This window comes from Eucyclogobius newberryi, unplaced genomic scaffold (genome assembly GCF_026437365.1).
Source record: "Eucyclogobius newberryi isolate DKJ021-1_F unplaced genomic scaffold, fEucNew1.0.hap1 SCAF_6, whole genome shotgun sequence".
Lineage (NCBI taxonomy): Eukaryota > Metazoa > Chordata > Actinopteri > Gobiiformes > Gobiidae > Eucyclogobius > Eucyclogobius newberryi.
In genome coordinates this window covers 25527799-25549482 of record NW_027316278.1, presented here as the reverse complement: position 1 = coordinate 25549482, position 21684 = coordinate 25527799, and the positions used below count along the sequence as shown (strand labels likewise).

Here is a 21684-nt window from a genome sequence, read left to right as displayed (position 1 = left end):
GAATCATTTTTTACATCGCTACATAACCTATAAGATGGAACAGGGTCGTTTTTCCAGCGGTATTTGCGACTGCGCTTACAACGGCTCAAAAGTGCAAAGCTTCCAGTGCATCACATCTGGAAACTCCAAGGTTATTCTTACTAGAGCGATTTTTAAAGCCTTTTTGTTCAGCCCAGCAACAACTTTGTATTTGATCAAACTTTCAACTTTAAAACTTTCTTGCAACATCAAAAAAATCGATTTTCTTCAGACAACAAACCTTGACTTTTACACCTAAACTGCTGTAAAAGCAAACATCCTTTACTTTCATGCAAGGTTGTGTGGTGGAAAACGGTGGTGGCTTATTTTGTTAAATAATCCTATTGAATCATGTTTCATAATCTAACTTTTTAAATTCCACAAAAACACACCTTACAGCTGTTTCATTGCACATAAGCGAGTGTTTGTGGCGACTGCAAATACTTCACACACAACCATCACACAGCGACGCCATTGTGTGCCATTTTTAACATCCTCTTTTATTAGCCGACCTTCACCTTCCCCCGCTCAGTGACGCTAACTTGCGACACACCCCCCCCCCCCCCCCCCCTCGCACATGTGCAGCAGGTGGGCCACACCAAAGCGTCTGGCCCTCATGCTCTCCGCCACTTTCTGCTTCCTGTCTCGCTCGCGTCCCGCTAATGACCACGATATGTTAAAAAGCTACCTTAAACGAGCACGACCACCCTCCCCCCCGCCCACCGGCCACTTAAATTCGGCACGCTCGGAGGAAAACAAAGAAAGACCCGTATTGTGTTGCCTACAGTATCCGAGCAGGCCCGCCACGCAATTAGCCACGGACGACACGGAGACGGATTTGTGCCACTGGAGGTTCATTTGTGTTCCGAGTGGCGGTGGTAAACCCGCGCTCTCATCTGCTCTAATAAACCGTATAATACAGCAAACACGGGCGGCAAAATCTAGATTGATTTTCTTTCTGCCTCTAAAGTAATTGAGCTGCGTTTGAGTCATATTCGATAAAGTACAACGTGTAAAGGAAAAAGGAAAGGGTTTTAAAAGTCAAATGTCAAACTTGATTTCAGAACAAAAGGGAAATGCAAAGAAAGAGGCTGTTCTGTTTTAAGGAAGAGCCCATACTTTGGTCCTATTTATGAGATTTGTTTTTCTCCCAGTATTAATGCTTGAGTATATGGTTTTGATACTTGGTTTTGATTAGTATCTGTTTATTTTTGTTAAACCCTAGCTCTTAGAAACTTGTGATTTTGGGTTTATGCATCAAGGGTTTGAACAACAAAGTGAACTTCTCCAGAAAGATTTGAAAGTATTTACCAATTTCACTACATTTTTTGCATGTCGTGAATGAACTGTATTATGGATTGTAAAAATGTTAAAATCCGTTTGTCAAAAATAGACTGTACATAGTCAATGGTCCCAAGTGCTGAGTGGGTGGTGAAAGATAGCAACAGCCTTGAATAAATAAAAGTTCATGTATTAAAACCATAACAAAAACTACTACTATGTTTATTACCTTTTTATTTGTCATTTTCAGTTTGCCTACTCCAATTCAAGGCCTTCAAGAGATCATTAAAGCAGATGTAGCCGATTTAAAGCCGTCTAAATCTATTAAAAGTTGTTTTTATTTCTTTAATCAGCCACAAACTAGCTGTCAACAGTGACGTGTTGGTAAAACTCTGCTGCTTTGGCTTTTGAAAGCTGTTAAATATGCAACTAAACTTATTGCACTGAATAATTAAGATGCTGGGTGTGTGTTAAGAAGGTGACGAATAAGTTTGCAAACTGTTTAAAATGAACTACTTCTGTTTTTCACATTTTTAAAACAGTAAAAACCCTTTATGTCAAATCATCAGTGTGTTGAATGTACACAGACTATGCACACTGGATTACATCATATACTGTAAGAGCCAGGTTGGTATGATCTTTGTGTGACGGGGTTTCAAAAACTAGTGTTCCTTAGGGGAAATCTCCACGGTAACGACCGCTTTGTGAGATGTTGGCTCCAAAACTGCAATAGAAAAAAAGTTTTACCTCAAAGTCAACTCATTTTCCCATGAATATGTCCCTCCTGAGTCTCTAAACTTTGAACCAAAACAGCTCAGCGGGGCTCTAAAGTTCAGCTTGTGTCCTCAGAGGCCTGAAACCTTTGATTTTAAAAGGATGTCTTGCTCTCAGGGTGATGTGAGTTCTCAGCTGGCAGCCGCGGAGGAGAAGGCTTCATAAAAGGGGAGTCAACTTCAATCAGGCACAGTAATAAGAGCTGCCGTGATGAAGTTTCTGTAATCTGGTTCAAGCACACGCTCTCATTTAATTAAACCAATCCTACGGAGGTGGAAGCATGGGAGTGACAAAGAAAAGTGCTCATTCTTCAAGGAACTGAGTCGAGATCTGTCACGACGAGAGGACTCAAAGTTATCACAAAGTTTTGAGATTCTGTTATCTGACTGACACAAAGCGGAGTCCAACTATGCCTTTTTCATATTGTATTGTGCAAGAAAGAAACCATGGACACCAATCTCAAGATCCTGAGCTGATTGGTCAGAACCACCTTTAGCAGGAGGTTTTTTTCAGTCCGTCAGATATTATTGCTCTGTTTTTAAGTTTGAAGATATGGTGGAGGTGGACCAGCTTGTTCTGATAATAAGGTACAAACCGCACAGGTAAATAGTGATTCAACAGATGGTAAAATCAAGACTTTTACAACAGACCGTGGAAACCATAGCTTCCATTTTTTACTTATTTTATACTGATTGGGCTGCACATTTTAGAAAGTTGTGAACAAAGTATACTGAATAATATGTTTCTGAATATGTTTGTCAAAATCTAGAAAGAACTGATTTTGCAGGTCAAAAATGTTCAGATCGATTTCATCCACATATTGCACAGATTCTTTACATCAAACTGCTATTTAGCCTAAAGGCAGAGGTGAGTGGGTGGTTAACAGTTACTTACATTTACTCAAGTACATTAACTTGTCTTTTTAATATAAGTTTACTTTTCAGAGTGGTATTCCAGCCTTTATTACACCGTGAGTAATGATTTACAGAAACAGTACTCTAACATGGGAGAACGCTTTTGTTCCTCTTCCCACTGTGACTAAGTCTACAAGTGACAATGTCTTTATGTTGATAATATTACATGATTTCAACTTTTTATAGTCTATCTTTTGGAAAATACCAGAATACCAGTTACTCTTTCTATTGCTCTTACTTAAGTAGTTTCCTTAAATAAGAGTAGAATCTTTTACATTCCCTGCTACGCAATATATAAAACCGTCTCAAATAAGAGTAGAAAAGTAAAAAATAATTTGCTAATAGTAAAAAATCATTAATAAATACTTATGTTTTACTCTTACTGTATTTTCCGGACTATAGGTCGCACCCTTTTTCATAGTTTTGGTCGGGGTGCGACTTATATTTATACTTACTTATACTTAAACTCCGGAGCGACTTTTATGTGATATTATTTGTTATTTTCACACTTGCAACCGCATTTCATACACCAGTGCAACTTATAGTCCAGAAAATACGGTATTTGAGACATTTCTTCGACCACTGCATTGTAATCTACTTGATATTATTATGACGGGACATTCGGTGAGTGTTACTCCGCCCAGCTTTGCCTGAACACAAACCCCTGTGACACCCGTGCTTGTCCTACCTGGCCGCGATGTACAAAGTCTTGTTCATGATCATGATGAGCTGAATGTCCAGTTTGTGCCGCTGCGTGTTATTCCTGCCGGGTTTATGTCCCACGAAGGCGGGGTACTGCTTTGTATCTGCAAAGAGAGAAATAGACGCCGACACAGGCAATGAGCACTCTTGGATTCCAAAATAGTCTCCCGAATTATAACTTCACCGATTCGGCTTTGCATTTGTCCTTGGGGTTTTGGACATAGAGTCTCGGGCGGTTGGAAAAAGTGTGCAGCCATTGTTACTTTTCAACCCTAGTTTAGCCATAAATTGTAGAGTAAAATGGGCTCAAGTGTACCGTGCAATTGTTCTATTGTTGGTGGCTTAGGATGAAAGCGCTTGGGTTAGAGGGACCAGAGGAACAAGGCCCAAAGAAAAGAATGAGGTGGACATACATTACGGATAAAACAGCAGAGACAATGAGCAGATCTTTAGTTGAATTAGAACTATCCCCAAAAGCGCAACAGAGAAACACAAGATTAGCCTTTGATGTCGCCGTAAATGGCTGCTGTGTCCTTCGGCGCCAAATTACGGGATGCAATTTAGGACAGAGGCTTTGGGGCGAAGAGGGGTGTTGTAGGAAGAGATGGAGAAAGAGAGGGTTTAGGGGACTGGAAACAGGGGTGAGGAGAGTTCATGGAGGAGCAGTGTGGGACTAGTAATGAGAGGAGTGAATGTTGGCAAAGAGGAATATGGACAAATATAGGGATTCATGAATGGTGCTTTTAAGGGTCGATCGGGAAACACAGCTCTGTTTTTGAATTGGCCTAAAAACATGTTCTTTTGAGTAAAAAGTTATAACGTTTCTGTTTTCAACGAACATCTGTGACACCAACATAAAGTGGTAAGTAAACAATAAATAGACAATGCAATTCTAAATCAGTCGCGTTTTTTATGTAAATGTTACTTCCTTCTTAAAGTCATTACCGTATTTTCCGCACTATAGGGCGCACTGGATTATAAGGTCAATGAATGGTCTATTTTCGATCATTTTTCATATATAAGGCGCATTAAGCGAAACAAAATGTGTACCTCACAAAAATGCTTTGAGAATTAATCCATATATAAGCCTTGTTTTTTGAGAAAATTGAAGGCTTTTAAGTGCGCCTTATAGTGCAGAAAATACAGTAATTTTTCACTTAACTCTTGACTATTTACTGTCCTGCTGAACATGTGCGAAGCCCTTTGGTCGACTGTGCTGTTTTTAAAGTGCTCTCTAAATGTAAAATCTAAATCTGAAAGCAATGTGTATAATGCTTTGGACACATGTAGCTAGGTCTTGTTTAATCCTTAACAATCTACTGTACAGGATGTAAGGGAGCGGAACCATGACAGGAGACATGATGCAAAGGTGTACAGTGTTTCTCACAGTTGCCGTGGGAGATGCTGATGGGCTCGGAGTCCTCGGGGAAGCCTGCTCCGGCCAAGTGCAGCAGGCTCAGGACGAGGGCGAGCTCGGGCCTCATGGTCGCACCACTCTGCTGCGGTCCACTGCCTCAGGCCCCAGTCTGAAGAACAGGAGAGGGACGGTTAGAGCAGCCGCGACACATGCTCACAATAAAGGGAAGACACACTGGATTTACTACAGTATATTCATTGTTTTGTTTCAAGAAACTTTTTGGAACATATTTTTGGGGTTATTTTACCAGAACTATTTTTTTCTGTCATGGTAAAATTGAATGATAACATGAATATGAAGCATGGCAAAATGGCATAGCGGTTATTGCTTCTGCCTCACAGCAAAAAGGTCTTAAATTCCCAAACTGCACAGCTTTCCTCTGAGTGCTTCTCTGCACCTGAAACATTTAGGATTGGTCACCTTATTAAACCCATGACTCCTAATCTCAGTTTTTCAGTTTTGTTTGAACAAAACAGTAAATAGAAGGTTAAAGATGGTGTACCCACCTTTGTTTTGTAAATTAGTAAATCTTCTTCTTCTTTGGTGTTTTATGGCGGCTGGTATCAAAGTGTTACATTACCGCCAGACTTTATTATTAGACTTTATTCTTCAGACTTTATTATTTAGACTTTATTCTTCAGATTTTATTATTTAGACTTTATTCTTTATTCTTCAGACTTTATTATTAGACTTTATTCTTCAGATTTTATTATTTAGACTTTATTCTTTATTCTTCAGACTTTATTATCAGACTTTATTCTTTAGACTTTAGACTTTTATTCTTTATTCTTTAGACTTTATTCTTTAGACTTTATTCTTTATTCTTTATTCTTTAGACTTTATTCTTCAGACTTTATTATTTAGACTTTATTCTTTAGACTTTATTATTTAGACTTTATTCTTTATTCTTCAGACTTTATCCTTCAGACTTTATTCTTTAGACTTTATTCTTTAGACTTTAGACTTTTATTCTTTATTCTTTAGACTTTATTCTTTGGACTTTATTCTTTATTCTTTATTCTTTAGACTTTATTCTTTAGACTTTATTCTTTAGACTTTATTCTTCAGACTTTATTATTTAGACTTTATTCTTTAGACTTTAGACTTTAGACTTTTATTCTTTAGACTTTATTCTTTGGACTTTATTCTTTATTCTTTATTCTTTAGACTTTATTCTTTAGACTTTATTCTTCAGACTTTATTATTTAGACTTTATTCTTTATTCTTCAGACTTTATCCTTCAGACTTTATTCTTTATTCTTTAGACTTTATTCTTCAGACTTTATCCTTCAGACTTTATTCTTCAGACTTTATTCTTTAGACTTTATTCTTTAGACTTTATTCTTCAGACTTTATCCTTCAGACTTTATTCTTTAGACTTTATTATTTAGACTTTATTATTTAGACTTGTTGTTGTTGTTTTATGGCGGTTGGCCATAAAACAACAACAACAAGTTTATTCTTTATTCTTCAGACTTTATCCTTCAGACTTTATTCTTTAGACTTTATCCTTCAGACTTTATTCTTCAGACTTTATTCTTTAGACTTTATTCTTTAGACTTTATTCTTTAGACTTTATTCTTTAGACTTTATTCTTCAGACTGTATCCTTCAGACTTTATTCTTTATTCTTTAGACTTTATTATTTAGACTTTATTCTTTAGACTTTATCCTTCAGACTTTATTCTTCAGACTTTATTCTTCAGACTTTATTCTTTAGACTTTATTCTTTAGACTTTATTCTTCAGACTGTATCCTTCAGACTTTATTCTTTATTCTTTAGACTTTATTATTTAGACTTGTTGTTGTTGTTTTATGGCGGTTGGCCATAAAACAACAACAACAAGTTTATTCTTTATTCTTTAGACTTTATCCTTCAGACTTTATTCTTCAGACTTTATTCTTTAGACTTTATTCTTTAGACTTTATTCTTTAGACTTTATTCTTTAGACTTTATTCTTCAGACTTTATTCTTCAGACTTTATTCTTTAGACTTTATTCTTTAGACTTTATTCTTCAGACTGTATCCTTCAGACTTTATTCTTTATTCTTTAGACTTTATTATTTAGACTTGTTGTTGTTGTTTTATGGCGGTTGGCCATAAAACAACAACAACAAGTTTATTCTTTATTCTTCAGACTTTATCCTTCAGACTTTATTCTTTAGACTTTATTCTTTAGACTTTATTCCCCCCACCCAACCAGACTATGTTGTGTTTTAAAGAGAGAGTATCTTGTAAAAGCAGCACTTTGTGACAAAAATGAGCCTGCTGTGCGCTGTCTGGAGCTATAATAAAGTATTGTATGTCTCGTAAACCAGGAAATAAGAGCTGATAGCCGCGCTCTGATTGGCTACACATGAGCGGTCCACCGCAGTTTCTCTTTGCCATCTGAATAAAGCTGCTTTAAAGCCGTGCATTGTCTGAAAAAGAATGCTTGTGGAATATTAACAATGTGCCATATAATTACATCGATTTAAAAACCTACTTGCAGTGTCAATATCAGGTATCTCCACTTTAAATCAAATAAACACAGTCTAGTCAAATATATTCTTTACAACAAGATTCATATCCATAATTCATGTATAATAATAGATTCCTTTTAGACAGGGAATACTGGCTCTACACAGCGGCTAAAACACACACCCAGAGGTCAGCTGTTCATGAGCAGAATATATGCCGTGATAGACCACCATCCAGTCCACATTTACACAAAAACAGAGAATCTAAATGAATTATGCACACCTGAAGGAGCTGTTTGGACATTTTGCACGGCTCGCTGGCATCTGACAAACGTCTATTTATAAATGCATTTTCGATGACTCAAGTGGGCCAGGTAGCAAGAACAACAGAATTAATTGGATTAGGGAGGTAATATGCTTCACAGATCGATACTCTGCCTGTCACAGCTCCAGTGCAGAGGGATTTAGACTGTAGACTGTAGATCCACATGACCGGACGCCCCAGGACGGGTCATTTCCCACCACTCAGTCCATTTTTGGGGAACAAAGCCAAATCCCTCTGTTCTCGTAGTGTGTTAATGTGCAAGGGATTTATTCACAGAGCACCAGAGCAACAGAATATCCTACATCTGTCTTTCTTCTTTTACAGTGTGCAAAGTAAAACATACTAGTGGGAGGTTTGCACATCAAAGAGTGACGGGGGAAAGGGGGATATCTCGTATTCTGTGCAGGCTTGTTTTGGAAAGTGCAGGTTTTGATTCTTCTTTCTTATTTAAATGTATTTATGAGGTAAAAGGATACACTAATACAAGCTTTTCAAACATATAACTACAATTCTACTTGCTTTTTACAAATAAAATAATGTACAAATTCCTTGCCATACTTTAGAACATTCCAGCCTAATGCTCCGTTAAAATCAAAAGTTAATTGCCAGATGAAAACTGTTGCCCAGGTAAAACACACACTTTTTGTACCTTTTTTATTCTTTAACTTAGTCCTTTGTTATAAACTGTCTGTGATGCATCGACAATATTTAACCTGTGTTTAGTTTTGATCCAGGAGTTAATTCTTCATCTTTTCAATTAGACACACAACTTCCTGCCGTGTGCAACTTCCACTCGACAACATTTCCTGGTTTAGTTAATAGTTACCATTAGCATATGCAAACCGGCCGTCCTCTTAACAAGACAATCTTCTAATGTAGCATATACAAGGGCACAGGAGCACAATTTATTGCTGATGCTGGGAACAATCTAACATCTTCATCGCAAGGTACGCAACACCAACTTTCTCACCGCTAACAAATCACTATCATAAATCACTCCCGACAATTATTGCCTGTGTAATCTAATCAAGAATAAAGCATTTCATTTGCATAAAACACCTTTCTATTATTTGCTACATAGCATTGGACATTTTAAATAAGCTGCATGTTGCTATGAAAGTTGTTTATCCCACGCTGCTGTATATCCAAGTTGAGCTGGAGGAAGATAGTAAAAAAGTAGTTTTTGTAGTTCTTTGTCCTGTCTCTCCCTCTCTCTTTCTCCATGCTCCCGTGAATCTCATTGTGGAGAGGAATGAAAACACTATTCACTGGGAGAAAGGGTCTAACACTGACGAGAATACCAATACTACAGCCTGGATACGACCTTGATCTGACGATGCGCCCCCCTCTTCCACAGTTGGCCCACCCCTCCCAGGCTGACGCTGTTTTGTTGCACACCGCACTCCGTACTGTATGAAAAAGAACCGCTTAAATGGATTTTCCTTAACCCTCACCACCTCTCATGAGCGAAGGGCAACGTGCGCTGTGCATTACAACTTTGTGCCACACTGTAAAACCAGACAGGCGAGCTCAAAATTAACCCTTGCTTGAGAAAACGTACCGGTCTATAGCCGTACACAAGCATACTGTATAAACACCACATACAATCTACTCTCAAAAACATCATTTACATAATTTACATTCATTTTACAGCAGTTTAAAGCAGAACAAAGACAATTTAGTGATAGAGCTCCCCCTGCAGACCACTTGTGAAAATACACAATCAGAGAACGGATCCAAAAGCGTTTATTTTTCTTCTTTATTTTTATTTTTTTAGAATTGTTTGGCCATAGGCTTTACCAGACAGGACAGTGCGGCGTGTATTTGAACATTCAAAAACATTTAACGTTGCCAAATATTTAAGTGCCAGCGTTTCCCAGTCTTCAGGAGGATGTCTGCAATGTTGCAAGGCTCGATTTCCACCCAATGCCACAAAAATACATATTTAATTTTGTCATTAAACCATAAGATGTTTGATGAGGTAAAAATTGTAATTATTTTTCCTTTAACATGGAGAAACCATTTGATTTTTGATTCTCCCATAGCATTTCTGAGAATACTATTTGGTCTTTTTAATGGTTTTGCACAACATACGTATGTGCTATTGACACACAAACATTTTCATTCATTTTACAATACATTTCTCGAACCATAACATCAGTTTTGCCAAAATGCTGGTTAAGGTTATAATAATAATAATAATAATAACTTTTATTTATATAGCGCTTTTCAGTGACCCAAAGACGCTGAACATAATAAAAAAGGGGGGGGTATTTACAGACAGGGGGGACAACACGTACAATACACATTAATATACAGATAAAATGAACAAGACAGAAGAAGTAGAGAGAAAAAGATGGGGATGTAACAGGGGGTAGAAGTGTAGGCAATGGGGTAGAGGAGGCTAGGGGTAGGGGAGGTCATAGGCTTGGGTGAAGAGGTATGTTTTTAGGCGGGATTTGAATGTTGTGAGTGAGGGAGAGTGGCGGACAGGTTGGGGGAGGGAGTTCCAGAGTCGGGGTGCTGTTCGGGAGAATGCTCTGTCGCCAAAAGTCGGGATGTTGGTGCAGTCAGGGTGAGAGAGGAGGAGGATCGGAGAGCTCGGGTGGGGCGAGATCAATTTTATAATCTCTGACACAATAAAACATCTACCAACTACGAATCATTTCTCACCCGGTGCACTTTTCTCAGTACAGTCGGTGAATCTTGACATTACTGAGATTATTTCAGAGTCTGAACCTTGACCACCAGTCGGGCAGTAATTGACTGATTGATGAGCAGGAAGTAGCATCTAGCAGAAGGTTAGCCCCTGGGGAACATAGCGGCTAATGACAAATGGAGGCTGTGCTGCAGGAGCCAAAGAGAAATGGATGTATAATTGTATTTTCTGATTGGACCTGATTATGTCGGGATCACATGGCCACAGGAAAGGGCAATGTCTCGTGTTGAAGGCTATAGGCTGGGCTCTCTGAAGCTCTTATGAAATCAAATGTCTTTTAGATTTTTATTAACCACAAAACAGACAGTGTTGGCAAATGGAAAGCTTGTGATATTAAAGCTGTTTGTCTCCACGGAGAAGGTTTTGCTTTGCCTGGAATATTACATACGACTAGAACCTGTCCCTGTCACCTGTCAATAACAAAAAAATGCGCCTGTCAATGACAACAAGTGCTATTTATTGCCACAGAAAATATCACAAAAAATATTAATAAAGAAACTGCTTAATCCCACGGAGAGAATAACACTAAAAAAAGAAAATCCCCCCAAACACAATTCTTTGTGTGCAATATCATTAAATACTTTTGTAGTTAGTTTCGAAAATCGAAACATAGTGTCATAAAGGTTACTTTAAATACTTTAAATATTATCGTACTACAGGAACAAATGTACATGATAAATTGAATGTCAAATGAATTTCTTTCTTTCTACCATATGTTGAACAATAAGTCGATATAGTAATTATCGTGATGGATTTACTTAAGCGCAACTGGAAAAATAGGTTGCTACTTTTTAAATATTTCTTTCAAATTTGACCCGTTTCGATTTGCAGTTACACCCCATTCCATGATCTGAACATGAAACAGCATAGAACATTGAAAAGTATAAGGCTAATAGAGAATTTGGATTCTGTTATATCTGGATCGTCTCTATTGATTTTGTTTTTCTGGCTTTTTTATATACACTTGATAGAAAAATCCCAACATGCTATGGATTTTTTTGAATCAAAAATATGTTTTATAGATATTCCTAGGACAACAACACAAGAATCCCCCCACCTCCAAGCGCACACAGGTGGGATAGTGTGCATTTCCTCTCATAAACCCGGATACATCCACCAAAAGAAACAGCACTCCTCAGGCTTTTAATAGATAATAACATTTTGAGACCCTTGCTCTCTCCCCCTTACATCTCCCTGTCTGCTGAGGAGGAGCAGTGCCAGTGTGTGTGTGTGTGAACCAGGAGAGGGTAGACTTAATCAAGCTACACGCTGGCAGGAAGCCACCGGCAGGTAATAAAAACACCAAGACCCCCCAGAATCCTGCTATAGACCAGCGTCTTTTGATTAACTATAGACTACATGCATGCCCACACTGCACTCCGCTGCACTGAGAACTGCCCGTGGAAAAAATGAGAAGCAGAACTAAGCAGTAAACATTCAAATAAGTTGCTGGGAGGCTGTTTCCGATTGGCAGTTAACAGCCTCATGGGGTCGACCCAGCCAAACGGTTTTAGCTTCGACAATAAACACTTTATCAAGCTTAATTGTGTTAGCGCTTCTGTTAGACTTACAAATTAGCAGTAGTTAGTTGGAAGCAAAATATACAGGTGACACTGCGGTGAACAAGGTCAGGGAGGGTAAAATGGGGGAAAAGGAAGCGGAGCCAAGGACAAACAAGTGGGTTGGGATTCGTTGTATTAGGAGGAATCGTTCGCCAACTAGTGACAATAAGTGTACGTTTGTAACTAGTTAAAAATATGACAGAAAGCAACAAATCGGAAAAGGGTCTTGCTTTTATGTATTGCAGAAGATGGCAGAACAATACCCGATTTACTAAGAGCGAGAATGAATCATTTGCGCGACAAGAATGGTATAGAGTAAAGATCGACCCATATGTCTTTTTTTCAGGGCCAATACAAATACTGATTGTTTAGAATCCTGAGAAACCGAAAGTCGTCAAGCTTTGTCGATATTCAATTTACTATTAATTCATCCACAACTTTGTTTTACAACAAACCTAAGAGAGCAGTGTATTTGTCAATTGTCCAGAGCCTTTTTCGCAGTAAAGTGTTTAAATGCAGCATTAAATATACTTTTAGCAGCAATAATGAAAAAAGTGCAAGTATCGGCCTGATATATTGGCCAATCGATATATATATATATAGTGGTTGCTGAGCTAAACCTTTTCTTCTCTGCTATTTTCTGCTTGACATGCATTTCTGTTTGTAATCTCTTGCACTCAAGCCTCAAATGCAGGACAAGACAGGATTACTCAAACATGCATGATTCAATCAAAATACAACACAGTGACAAACATGAGGAAAAACAGTACATTTGACATAATACACATTATAATGCCTTTAAATGAGCCAAAAGCAACAGTGAAGCTGGCTATCTTCTCCTGGTGTGCTATAGTTATTAAACTAGATAATGTGCAATGGCTGAAGCTGCAGACACTCGCAATGCAACGGCTGCATTCTTGTATAAAAGTACTGCATGTGCGTAGTAAAGACTACACTTTATTCTTTAGGCTTTATGCTTTAGACTTTGTTCAAACTTTATTCTTTACACTTTAATCTTTAGACTTTAACCTTTAGCTCCAGTATAATAATACATAATAAAAATGAAAAAAGAGCAGAACTAAAATAGTGTCGTTTATGATGCAGACACTCAATAATTCTGATCAAAGATGCATTATGTAACTTTTCTTGTGAGGTCAACCACCGGTGTATCTTCTTGGCACTTTCTACAGTATTGAGGTAAATGTATCCATCTCTCAATAAGAGAGATGTTTGTTGGTCTAGAAAAGTTGCACAGTGCACCTTTAACTACTAAAGTTTCCATATATTTTAGACTTTGAGGTCACAAAACAAGACAGGACTTGCACATGGTCTGCCAATGTGTTGCTTTAGCGTGTGTGTGTGCGTGTGTGTGTGCGTGCGTGTGTGTGCGTGTGTGTGTGTGACTGTCCATCCTCCTGGTTGACACATGCCTGCGCTAATGTAAGTGTCTGCACATAGCACAGAGATATAGAGTGACCGACCTGTTAGCTGAGGACACCGCTATGTCGTCCCCTATGTCGTCACGGTATGCGTTCACCTCTGCAGACCAAGGGGAAAGTGTCCCAAGGTGTCTTTTAAAGGGTCGGCAGGCTATAAGTGTGGTGTGACAGCTAGGATACAAGCAGGGCGTCTGGGGTGTATATTTGGACGTCTGGGCTGCAGATTGGTGCTGATGGCTGGACACATGACACACATGCCACAGAGAAGGGGCCTCTTTACTGTTAATATAGTTTTAGGGCCTGTTGCAAAGGGCAGGGAGAGGTCTCAAAGTGTGAAAAGGATCTTAAATGTTGAAGTAAAAAGACTAAACCTGCACTGATTACTGATAAAGTACATTGTAACTCCAAATGCATTACTACAACCAAAAATTCACCACAGTTACTTATTGTAACTATAATTACAACTAATTAGTAATGCCACATCGAACTATTGCAAAAACGACTAGATTGTATTCGCACAAATACTTAAGTAAGTCGTGTGTCATACTAACATTTCAAACTTGATTTGAATACTAACAAATAGACTTGATATCTATTTCAATGATTATTAAAAACGTGTCTTTTTTGGATAATAAAAAGTCTTTTTCATAAGAAAATAATAGTACATTCTTTGTGTTACACTGTGGTCTTATACTAGTATTCATAAAGCTCAAGATTATTCTAAAATTCCTCAGGAACGGTCAAATGTGGTATTTTTTCATACTTGCACCAATGAGTATTTAAAAGTACTTAGCATCGATTAGTATCTGATTTTCAATACTTTTGACAGTAGTAGTTTTCATTACAAAACACAATTATCCAAGTAACACATCTAGTTGCTTTACAATACATGAATCAATGACAACGTGTTGTAAAAGTTTTACTGTGAAGCCACTTGAGAATATAGAAGATGTCGCTGCTATTTATATATTTAACAACGCTTAAAGATACACAACGTTTTTATGATATCCCAACAGTTGTACGGGTGTAATACGAAACACATTTTTCTGTCGTCAGGACATCTTGCCGTCTGATGTGTTTACTTAATGGGAAAGTAACCAGACCAAGCTCTTCTCATTCCAACCAACAGCATCTTGTCCTTGAGCAGTACTTTCCAAACAGAAAGACGGTCACAGCTTTTAAGGAAAACATTTGAAAGTAATACACACTTTAGCCGACCAAAAATATTCTTAAAAAAAAAAAAAGAATCAGACAAAAAAGCATCAAAGTTGGTGTTATTTGGAGTCCGTGCATGAGACGACAAAGCAAAGAATTTGACCATATTCAGACCAAAATTTGAATCATTTGAAGAAAATACACCATGTTGCTCAAAGTGCACTTGAAGTCTTGTTGTGGGTGTCTCGGAATACAAATAACCTCCCATTGAATTGCGAATTGACCAAACACACTTGAACTTAACAGTAAGAACCAGGGAGATGATACAGACTTGAAAAGTATATACTCTGACACGTCAGTGGAAGAAGAAAAGTTGGATTTTCACAGGTTTTTGAATGACAGCAGAGTAATTCCAGCCACTTTAGAGCCGAGCGTGGGGCGGTTGTCTCACAGAGCACAAATAGAACTAACACGAGGGCGTGAATAACCCCATCACAAAAATATAGCCCACTCTGAACTTTTATTACAAATGATACAGGCCAGTCCAGGGTCGCACACCAGTGGGAAAAGGGGGGACCTACACTTGGTGGGAGAATAGATTACGTTCACCACAAGGAAAATGTCAGAATGTCTTTTTAACTCATTGTTACTGCACAATCATTATTTGTTTCCATCTTCTTGATGTTATTACTTTGCTTGCAATGTTCCACAGTATGGCATTAAAGTGCTTGTGACCGGTTAGACATTTCACTACAACATAGTGAATGTGTTTGTATTCAAGATTTTATTACAAATATGACCTATTTTTCCTCAGTTTGATAATCTTCGTGATGTTTTTATGTTACTTCCAGGTTGCACGTGGGCAGCAGATGTGACATAAGTAGAGGTAATTCCACAACTGTTACCTAGCAACCATAATATATATAAACAAGGGCCAAAATCCATTTAAATTACACAATAGCTATGAATAGTTAAATAAGTATACCTGATAACACTTTTATTTTGTTAAATGATTGTTTTAACTATCAGAAAAAATGTGTCCAAAAAATAATTCCAGGTGAAAAACATGTATTCTTTCTGTGAGTGGGCTCGCCTCTCCACAGATCTGGCTTATAACTTGGTTTGGTGCATTACCTGTTTTATTGTGGAATGTTCACAAACTTGTGAGTTTTTAATCTTCAGCAGCAGATGCTTGTATAAAGTTCTGACTGCTTCCCTCAGTTTCACTTTTTGCACTTAAAACATTTCATGATCTCTCTATTGCGTGAAAGGACAGGGAAACAACTGCAGAATGCGAGCAGAGCAGTGATCTATCATAAGGGGATATAAAATGGAAGCGCTCCAAACACATGGGGATCCCAAACGGGACGTATACCCTGGCAGGTGTTTACACTTGTCAGCCGTGGCCCTGATAAGCCAGAGAAAAGGCAGGAGGAGCTGTCGGCCTGAACCCAGGAGGCCCCGATAAGAGCAGGCAACACAGGGGGGAACCTGACGTGTGCTCCCAACTACAGGCTCAAAGCGCTCACAGAGAGAAGACTCCAAGAGAAGGCTGCGATAGTCACGTAATGGGCTTCCAGTATTCAGCTCTAACGCCCCAACATATTCATTAAGCCACTGATTGTAACTTCACATGAGGTGATATTTTCATTAACACAACTTCAGCTTTTGCAAGGCTCAGCAACGTTACCAGGCAAAACACATAATGCTGTAAAAATACATTCACTATTCAATAATAATAATAAAAACATAAGCATATGCCGTCAATTCAGCTTTGAGATGTGTAATTGCTATATTTTTTATCATTTTAGTCTTACATATCAAACATTTCAAACATATAAACCAAACATCTTGTAGTACTTTTGACATAAGTCTTACATGCTAATGCGACAAATGATTTAGTTGTCTCCACGATCTGTCATAGGAATGAACAATTCATGGCAATGATTGTAAATGTCAAAGATTTTCCCACCGTTAATCCAAACTGTTCCTAAACTTCATCACAATAAATGACCAATCACAAGAGATCGTGCCTTCAGACAAGAGAAGTCAAGATCATTAGATTATTAGGCATCTTTTTCATTATATTTTGTGCTGACAAGACAGTCAGTCATTGCAAAGGAGATCAAATCAAGTATATTCCTCAAAAACAAGACAATTCAATCATCATCTCTTTGTAAATAAACTTTTTAAATGCAAAACTAAATGACCAGCCAAATATCATGACGTTTTACATCCGGAAAGTTGTGACTGAAAGTGAATCGAGGTTTTCACTTCGAAACAATCGTAAAGATGGTGACATTAAAATTCGGTATGGAGCCTTCCCTCCTTCAGAGCACGAATCGTGTCATTTCCGTGGACATCTAGAAGCATTTACAGCCATGACTGGACCCACCGCCGGGCCCAGATAATTGTTTGTTATGATTAAGAAGCACAGGAGCGCGTCTGGACCTAATGGCTTCTACGTCAGTTATAAAGATAGCGTCTTGTCTCTGCGTCTTTGATCGCTGCTGTTGTCCCCCGGTTGGCGCTGAGCCTCTGTCCCTCTGTGTTCTCGTCTTCCTAACGTCCCTCCTGTCTCTCTCTCTCTTTTTGGACTCCACGTTGGCACCCTTCCCACAGCGATCCGTCACCTCTTTGAGACACTCCTCCCTCCAGCCTCCATCAAAGGGCCTATGGCGATGGGGGAGCTTCATTCATGTCCTTTACATTGTCTTATAATAATCGAACCATGATTGATGACTTTCCTTACATGAATTTGTTTGAAAGCGGCAGCCGACAGGAAAAAGCGGGACGCAGGAAGTCTTGTGATGGCTTGAGAGGAGTGAGTCTGACTTACAGCAACTTCGCACAAATCAGAAGTGCACTTGTAGGGTTAGAACACTGCTTGAATCAGTTTGGAGTGGAAAGAAGTAGCCTGTTTTAAAGGTGCACTGCGTAACCTTTCTGGTGAAGGGTCCGGCACCGGCTTATCACCTGGAAGAAGTGGAAGAAGTACTAAATTGTGTTACTTAAGTAAAAGTAAAGATAGAAACAAATAAAGCAAAATGGTCCTTTGACAGTGGAAAAAAATATGCTTTAATGCCCCCACATTAAATTGTGATCTTTAATTGATCAACTTCAAATACTTGTACCCTGTACAAGTATTTCACACAGATTTTGAGAACAGTAAAAGTGTAAAATGTAGGGATTTTGATCAAAGTCATAATTTTGATATGTTTTTATTTGCCCAGAGCTGGGGCTTGAACTCAAAACCTTTATGAAGAATGTCACCACAAATGTGCAAAAATAAGCCCTCAAACCAAATGAAAGTAAAGATGCCTGCTTTCAAATGTAGTTAATTAAAAGTAAAGTATCTCCAGTAGAAGTGAGTTAAGTAAAGTACAAATACCTAAAAGTTTGACTGAAGTACAGTACTTTTACTTTTGTTCTTTGTTAGGTTCCACCATGGTTTAAACGTAGCCTTTAGTTTTATTTAGTTTCATTGCACAAAATCCAATTTTTTGCCTGAGTGGGGGACGCCTCTCTCCACAGATCTGACCTGCAACTTGGCCTGAAGCCGTCTGACTAGCTTGTCTCCATGGAGATAGGTAAGTTTCATGTCATTGTGTGGAACAGTAGAGGCAGAGCAATAGCATCTACAAGGGGAAAAGCTAATGACGCACCTTCCTCCAGAAATAAAAGTAACATCTCTCTCCTTTCAGTAGATAAGTGGCACATTTGTTTGCTCTTTTCACACGTAAATTGTAAATAAGAATGCTACGTGACAGTTGTCAGCTGGTCTTAGGCAAAACGAGTAAAATTAGTCAACCAGACAAACAGATTTTGAGCAATTCCACAACGACAATAAAGAAGTACCCGTCATACTGCAGACATTGTACAAAAGGAAGAGAGATAAAGGAGGGAAAAGGGAGTTAAGTGCTGTTTACCGCCTGAAACGTACCCAAAGTAAGCCGACATCACACCAGGCCTGCCACCAGCGCAAATCGAGAGTCGAGCGAGATGAGACGGAGCGAGAAGTACCAACAAACCCACAGCATTGTTTTTAGAAAGTAGGTCAAGAACTCTGCGAGGCTCCGGGGGGAACTGTGATGAGTCCCCCCTCAAGACTGGCAAATCTGTGCAGTCTAACGTCTGTACGAGATGTCACAGAGGTAATGTGCCGTTTTGAAATATGAATTATAGTCTGACAGCTCATCTCTCCACAAACGAGATGCGGTTTTGGAACACATCTGACTGAAAACGCCTTTGTTAAACCAGGTCAAACTTCCAATAGTTAAGTATTATTTCATGTCGATGCTGTGAAGACTGCCGCGCCTCTGATCACGCTGTATTTGTCATATTTTGTGGTGGAACTCAAACTACTCCATGAACTTTGCAACTGAAGCCATGCCAATGGAGACTTACACTGCAGAAAGGCCTTAACATTGCCACTAACAACGCTATCTTGAAATTTCAGAGTTTGATTAGAGGTCATGTTTCTATGGATAAAAGCTAAGGATAATTTGATTTTAGTTACTATTCATAATTGTTGTCGAGATAATGCAGCCCGTAGAAACAAGTGAATGTAGTTTTTACCGTATTTTCCAGACTATACGCCATAGTTTTGGCCAGGATGCGACTTATATTTATACTATATACTTTTACTTATACACCGGAGTGACTTATATGTGATATTATTTGTTATTTTCACACCGCATTTCATACTCCAGTGCAACTTATATATGTTTTTTTCTTCTCTATTATGCATTTTTTTGGCTGGTGCGACTTATAGTCCGGTGCGACTTATAGTCCAGAAAATATGGTAATTGTTAAAATGTTGTACAGGTAGATCAATGATTTTGATTTGATTCTCCCAAATGTGCTATTAACACGTTGTAGGTGATGTCCGGTGATGGCAACACACCAACAAACACAAAAATAAACAACAACAAACACAGCTCCTAACCCAGACCAACCTGTAATAAAAATCACCCCCATCCTTCTATTCTTATCTGTGTAATTCTCCTCCAACTCTTTTCATCTGGTGACGCTGGCTGTTCCTTGTGCTTTGTCTGGTGGGGAGATTTTTTTTTAAATGGCATTTCTGATTCTAAATAAGAAGCTCAACCCGGAGACGGTCGCTCACAAACACCAGGCGACAGATTCCAGAGATACAGACCCAGCGGAAAGAATAGCCTGACGCATTTAAATATCAGAACCTTTCGCAAAGCTGTCAATCAAAGGCCGCACCGCGATAAGAACGTGGCCTTTTCGTAAGTCATGTACTGTCTCCTTTGATAATTAATGCTCTAAATATCATGAGCACAAAACGCTGTCTTTGAGTATCCAGGCGTTCCAAACAAAGAGCAAAGTACAGAGACGTTCAGAAAAGCAAAGGAAGAGGAGTGGATTGTGTTTCTGATTGTGATAGACCTACTCTTTATTCTTTCTTTTCTTACTTTGCCTGGAATCTTCCACTGTATAGCCTCAAGCATCCACGTCGAGACAAGTTACAGGTCAGATCTGTAGAGCGGCGACCTTGCTCACAGTAAGTTTCTTTTAGTTTAGCGTCGAAAACTCCTGTAAGTAAATACGCACGCGAATGATGGATACTTACTGTGGGAAACATAACATGGTCACAAAGACAAGCAGAAAGTTACATAATGCACCTTCAGAACAATCAGAAAATGTCTTTGAAACGAGTGTTCTTCCTTTAACTTCATACTGTGATGATTTACAAGAGAATAAACCGGAGATTGACTATTTATGAGACGCAAATATGAATACATTGTTGGTATGCAGCAAGCAGACTTTAAACATGTACAATTCTCGGAAAATGAGGTACCATATATATATAATTTGTCAGTAAGTGGAAATATATCACGACCAATCAAAAACCAATTTGTGTCATTTAGGCAAACAAAACCAAGAGCAAAATGAGTTCCACTTTGCTTATTGTGCATTACCCAGAATTTGCAAAAAATCTGCTTCAAAATGTAGGATGCAACTCACTACTTGCAACCTCCACTTCAAAAAGTCGCCATAAACAGGATTAGCGTTTAGCTTTCTGCCCCGGCCAAAAGAGCGTAGAGATATGAACATTCTCAGCGTGTCGGTAAAAGAGTCAGGGAGCTAAATGCCACATTAACTCCGCAGAGAAAGAGAGAGAGAGCGGGCGCTGAGACAGATCCTGGATTGACCGAGGTCCCGTGAAGCGACGACGGGGAAGTTCAGACTGTCGCACGGAATAATGCACATTTTACTTGTAAATCGATTTGCGCGAAGGCCGACTGCGAGGTGCCGTTGGGCGATGCGGTCCCGCGTCTGGCTTTGCTCGGTCACGATAGAGAGAGACCAGCTTCAGTCAAGTTAAGGCTTCGAATCAGGTCGACTACGATTTCAAAGAGATGGAAATGTGTTTTAAAAGTGCAACGGAAGTAAGTCTGTTGCGCTGAGAAGGGAGGAAGGGTGTCCGTGTTGAACCCTAGCATAAGAGAGAAGGCTTTTTTTATGGGTAAGTAGTTCCAAATCTAAAATAAATGAGGCCTCAACTGATTTTTGTGTAATTTCTAACAAAAAGAAGTTTGACAGGTTTAAGGTACCCATGCATAAAAGTGATTAGCTTGGGTATTGGGAGAAAACGCAGTTAAAAGATGCAGTATTCCTGGGCTGGGCTTTTTGACAAATATAAATGGATGAACAATCAATAAAACAATAGCAGTAATTCTGGCTCTGGGAGTGGGGTGCTAACTGAAGCTCTTCCAAAGCAGGCCTTAGGTGTAAATGAGAAAAGTTTCAGTCAATACCGTACGGCGGCTTACTAAATGGTTTTTACATGGATATAAAAGGCTCAAGATTTGGAAGAAGAAATTGACTTTTAGTAAAACTAGCTGGACCTTGACTAAAAGGATTTTATTTTTAATCACAAAAAAAGATT

General features: G+C 38.7%; 1 protein-coding gene across 3 annotated transcripts in view; it reads right to left on the bottom strand.

The window, feature by feature from the left end:
• The window catches only part of sema6a (sema domain, transmembrane domain (TM), and cytoplasmic domain, (semaphorin) 6A), a 178259-nt gene that overhangs the window by 102456 nt on the left and 54119 nt on the right, over positions 1-21684 (bottom strand). For all 3 annotated transcript variants that reach the window (XM_072434031.1, XM_072434032.1, XM_072434033.1), the window contains exons 2-3: positions 5077-5215; positions 3676-3793 (exon numbers count right to left, since the gene is read on the bottom strand). In XM_072434031.1, coding sequence (XP_072290132.1) covers positions 3676-3793; positions 5077-5173 — 215 coding nt within the window. In that variant the 5' untranslated portion in view covers positions 5174-5215. The remainder of the gene's footprint in view (positions 1-3675; positions 3794-5076; positions 5216-21684) is intronic.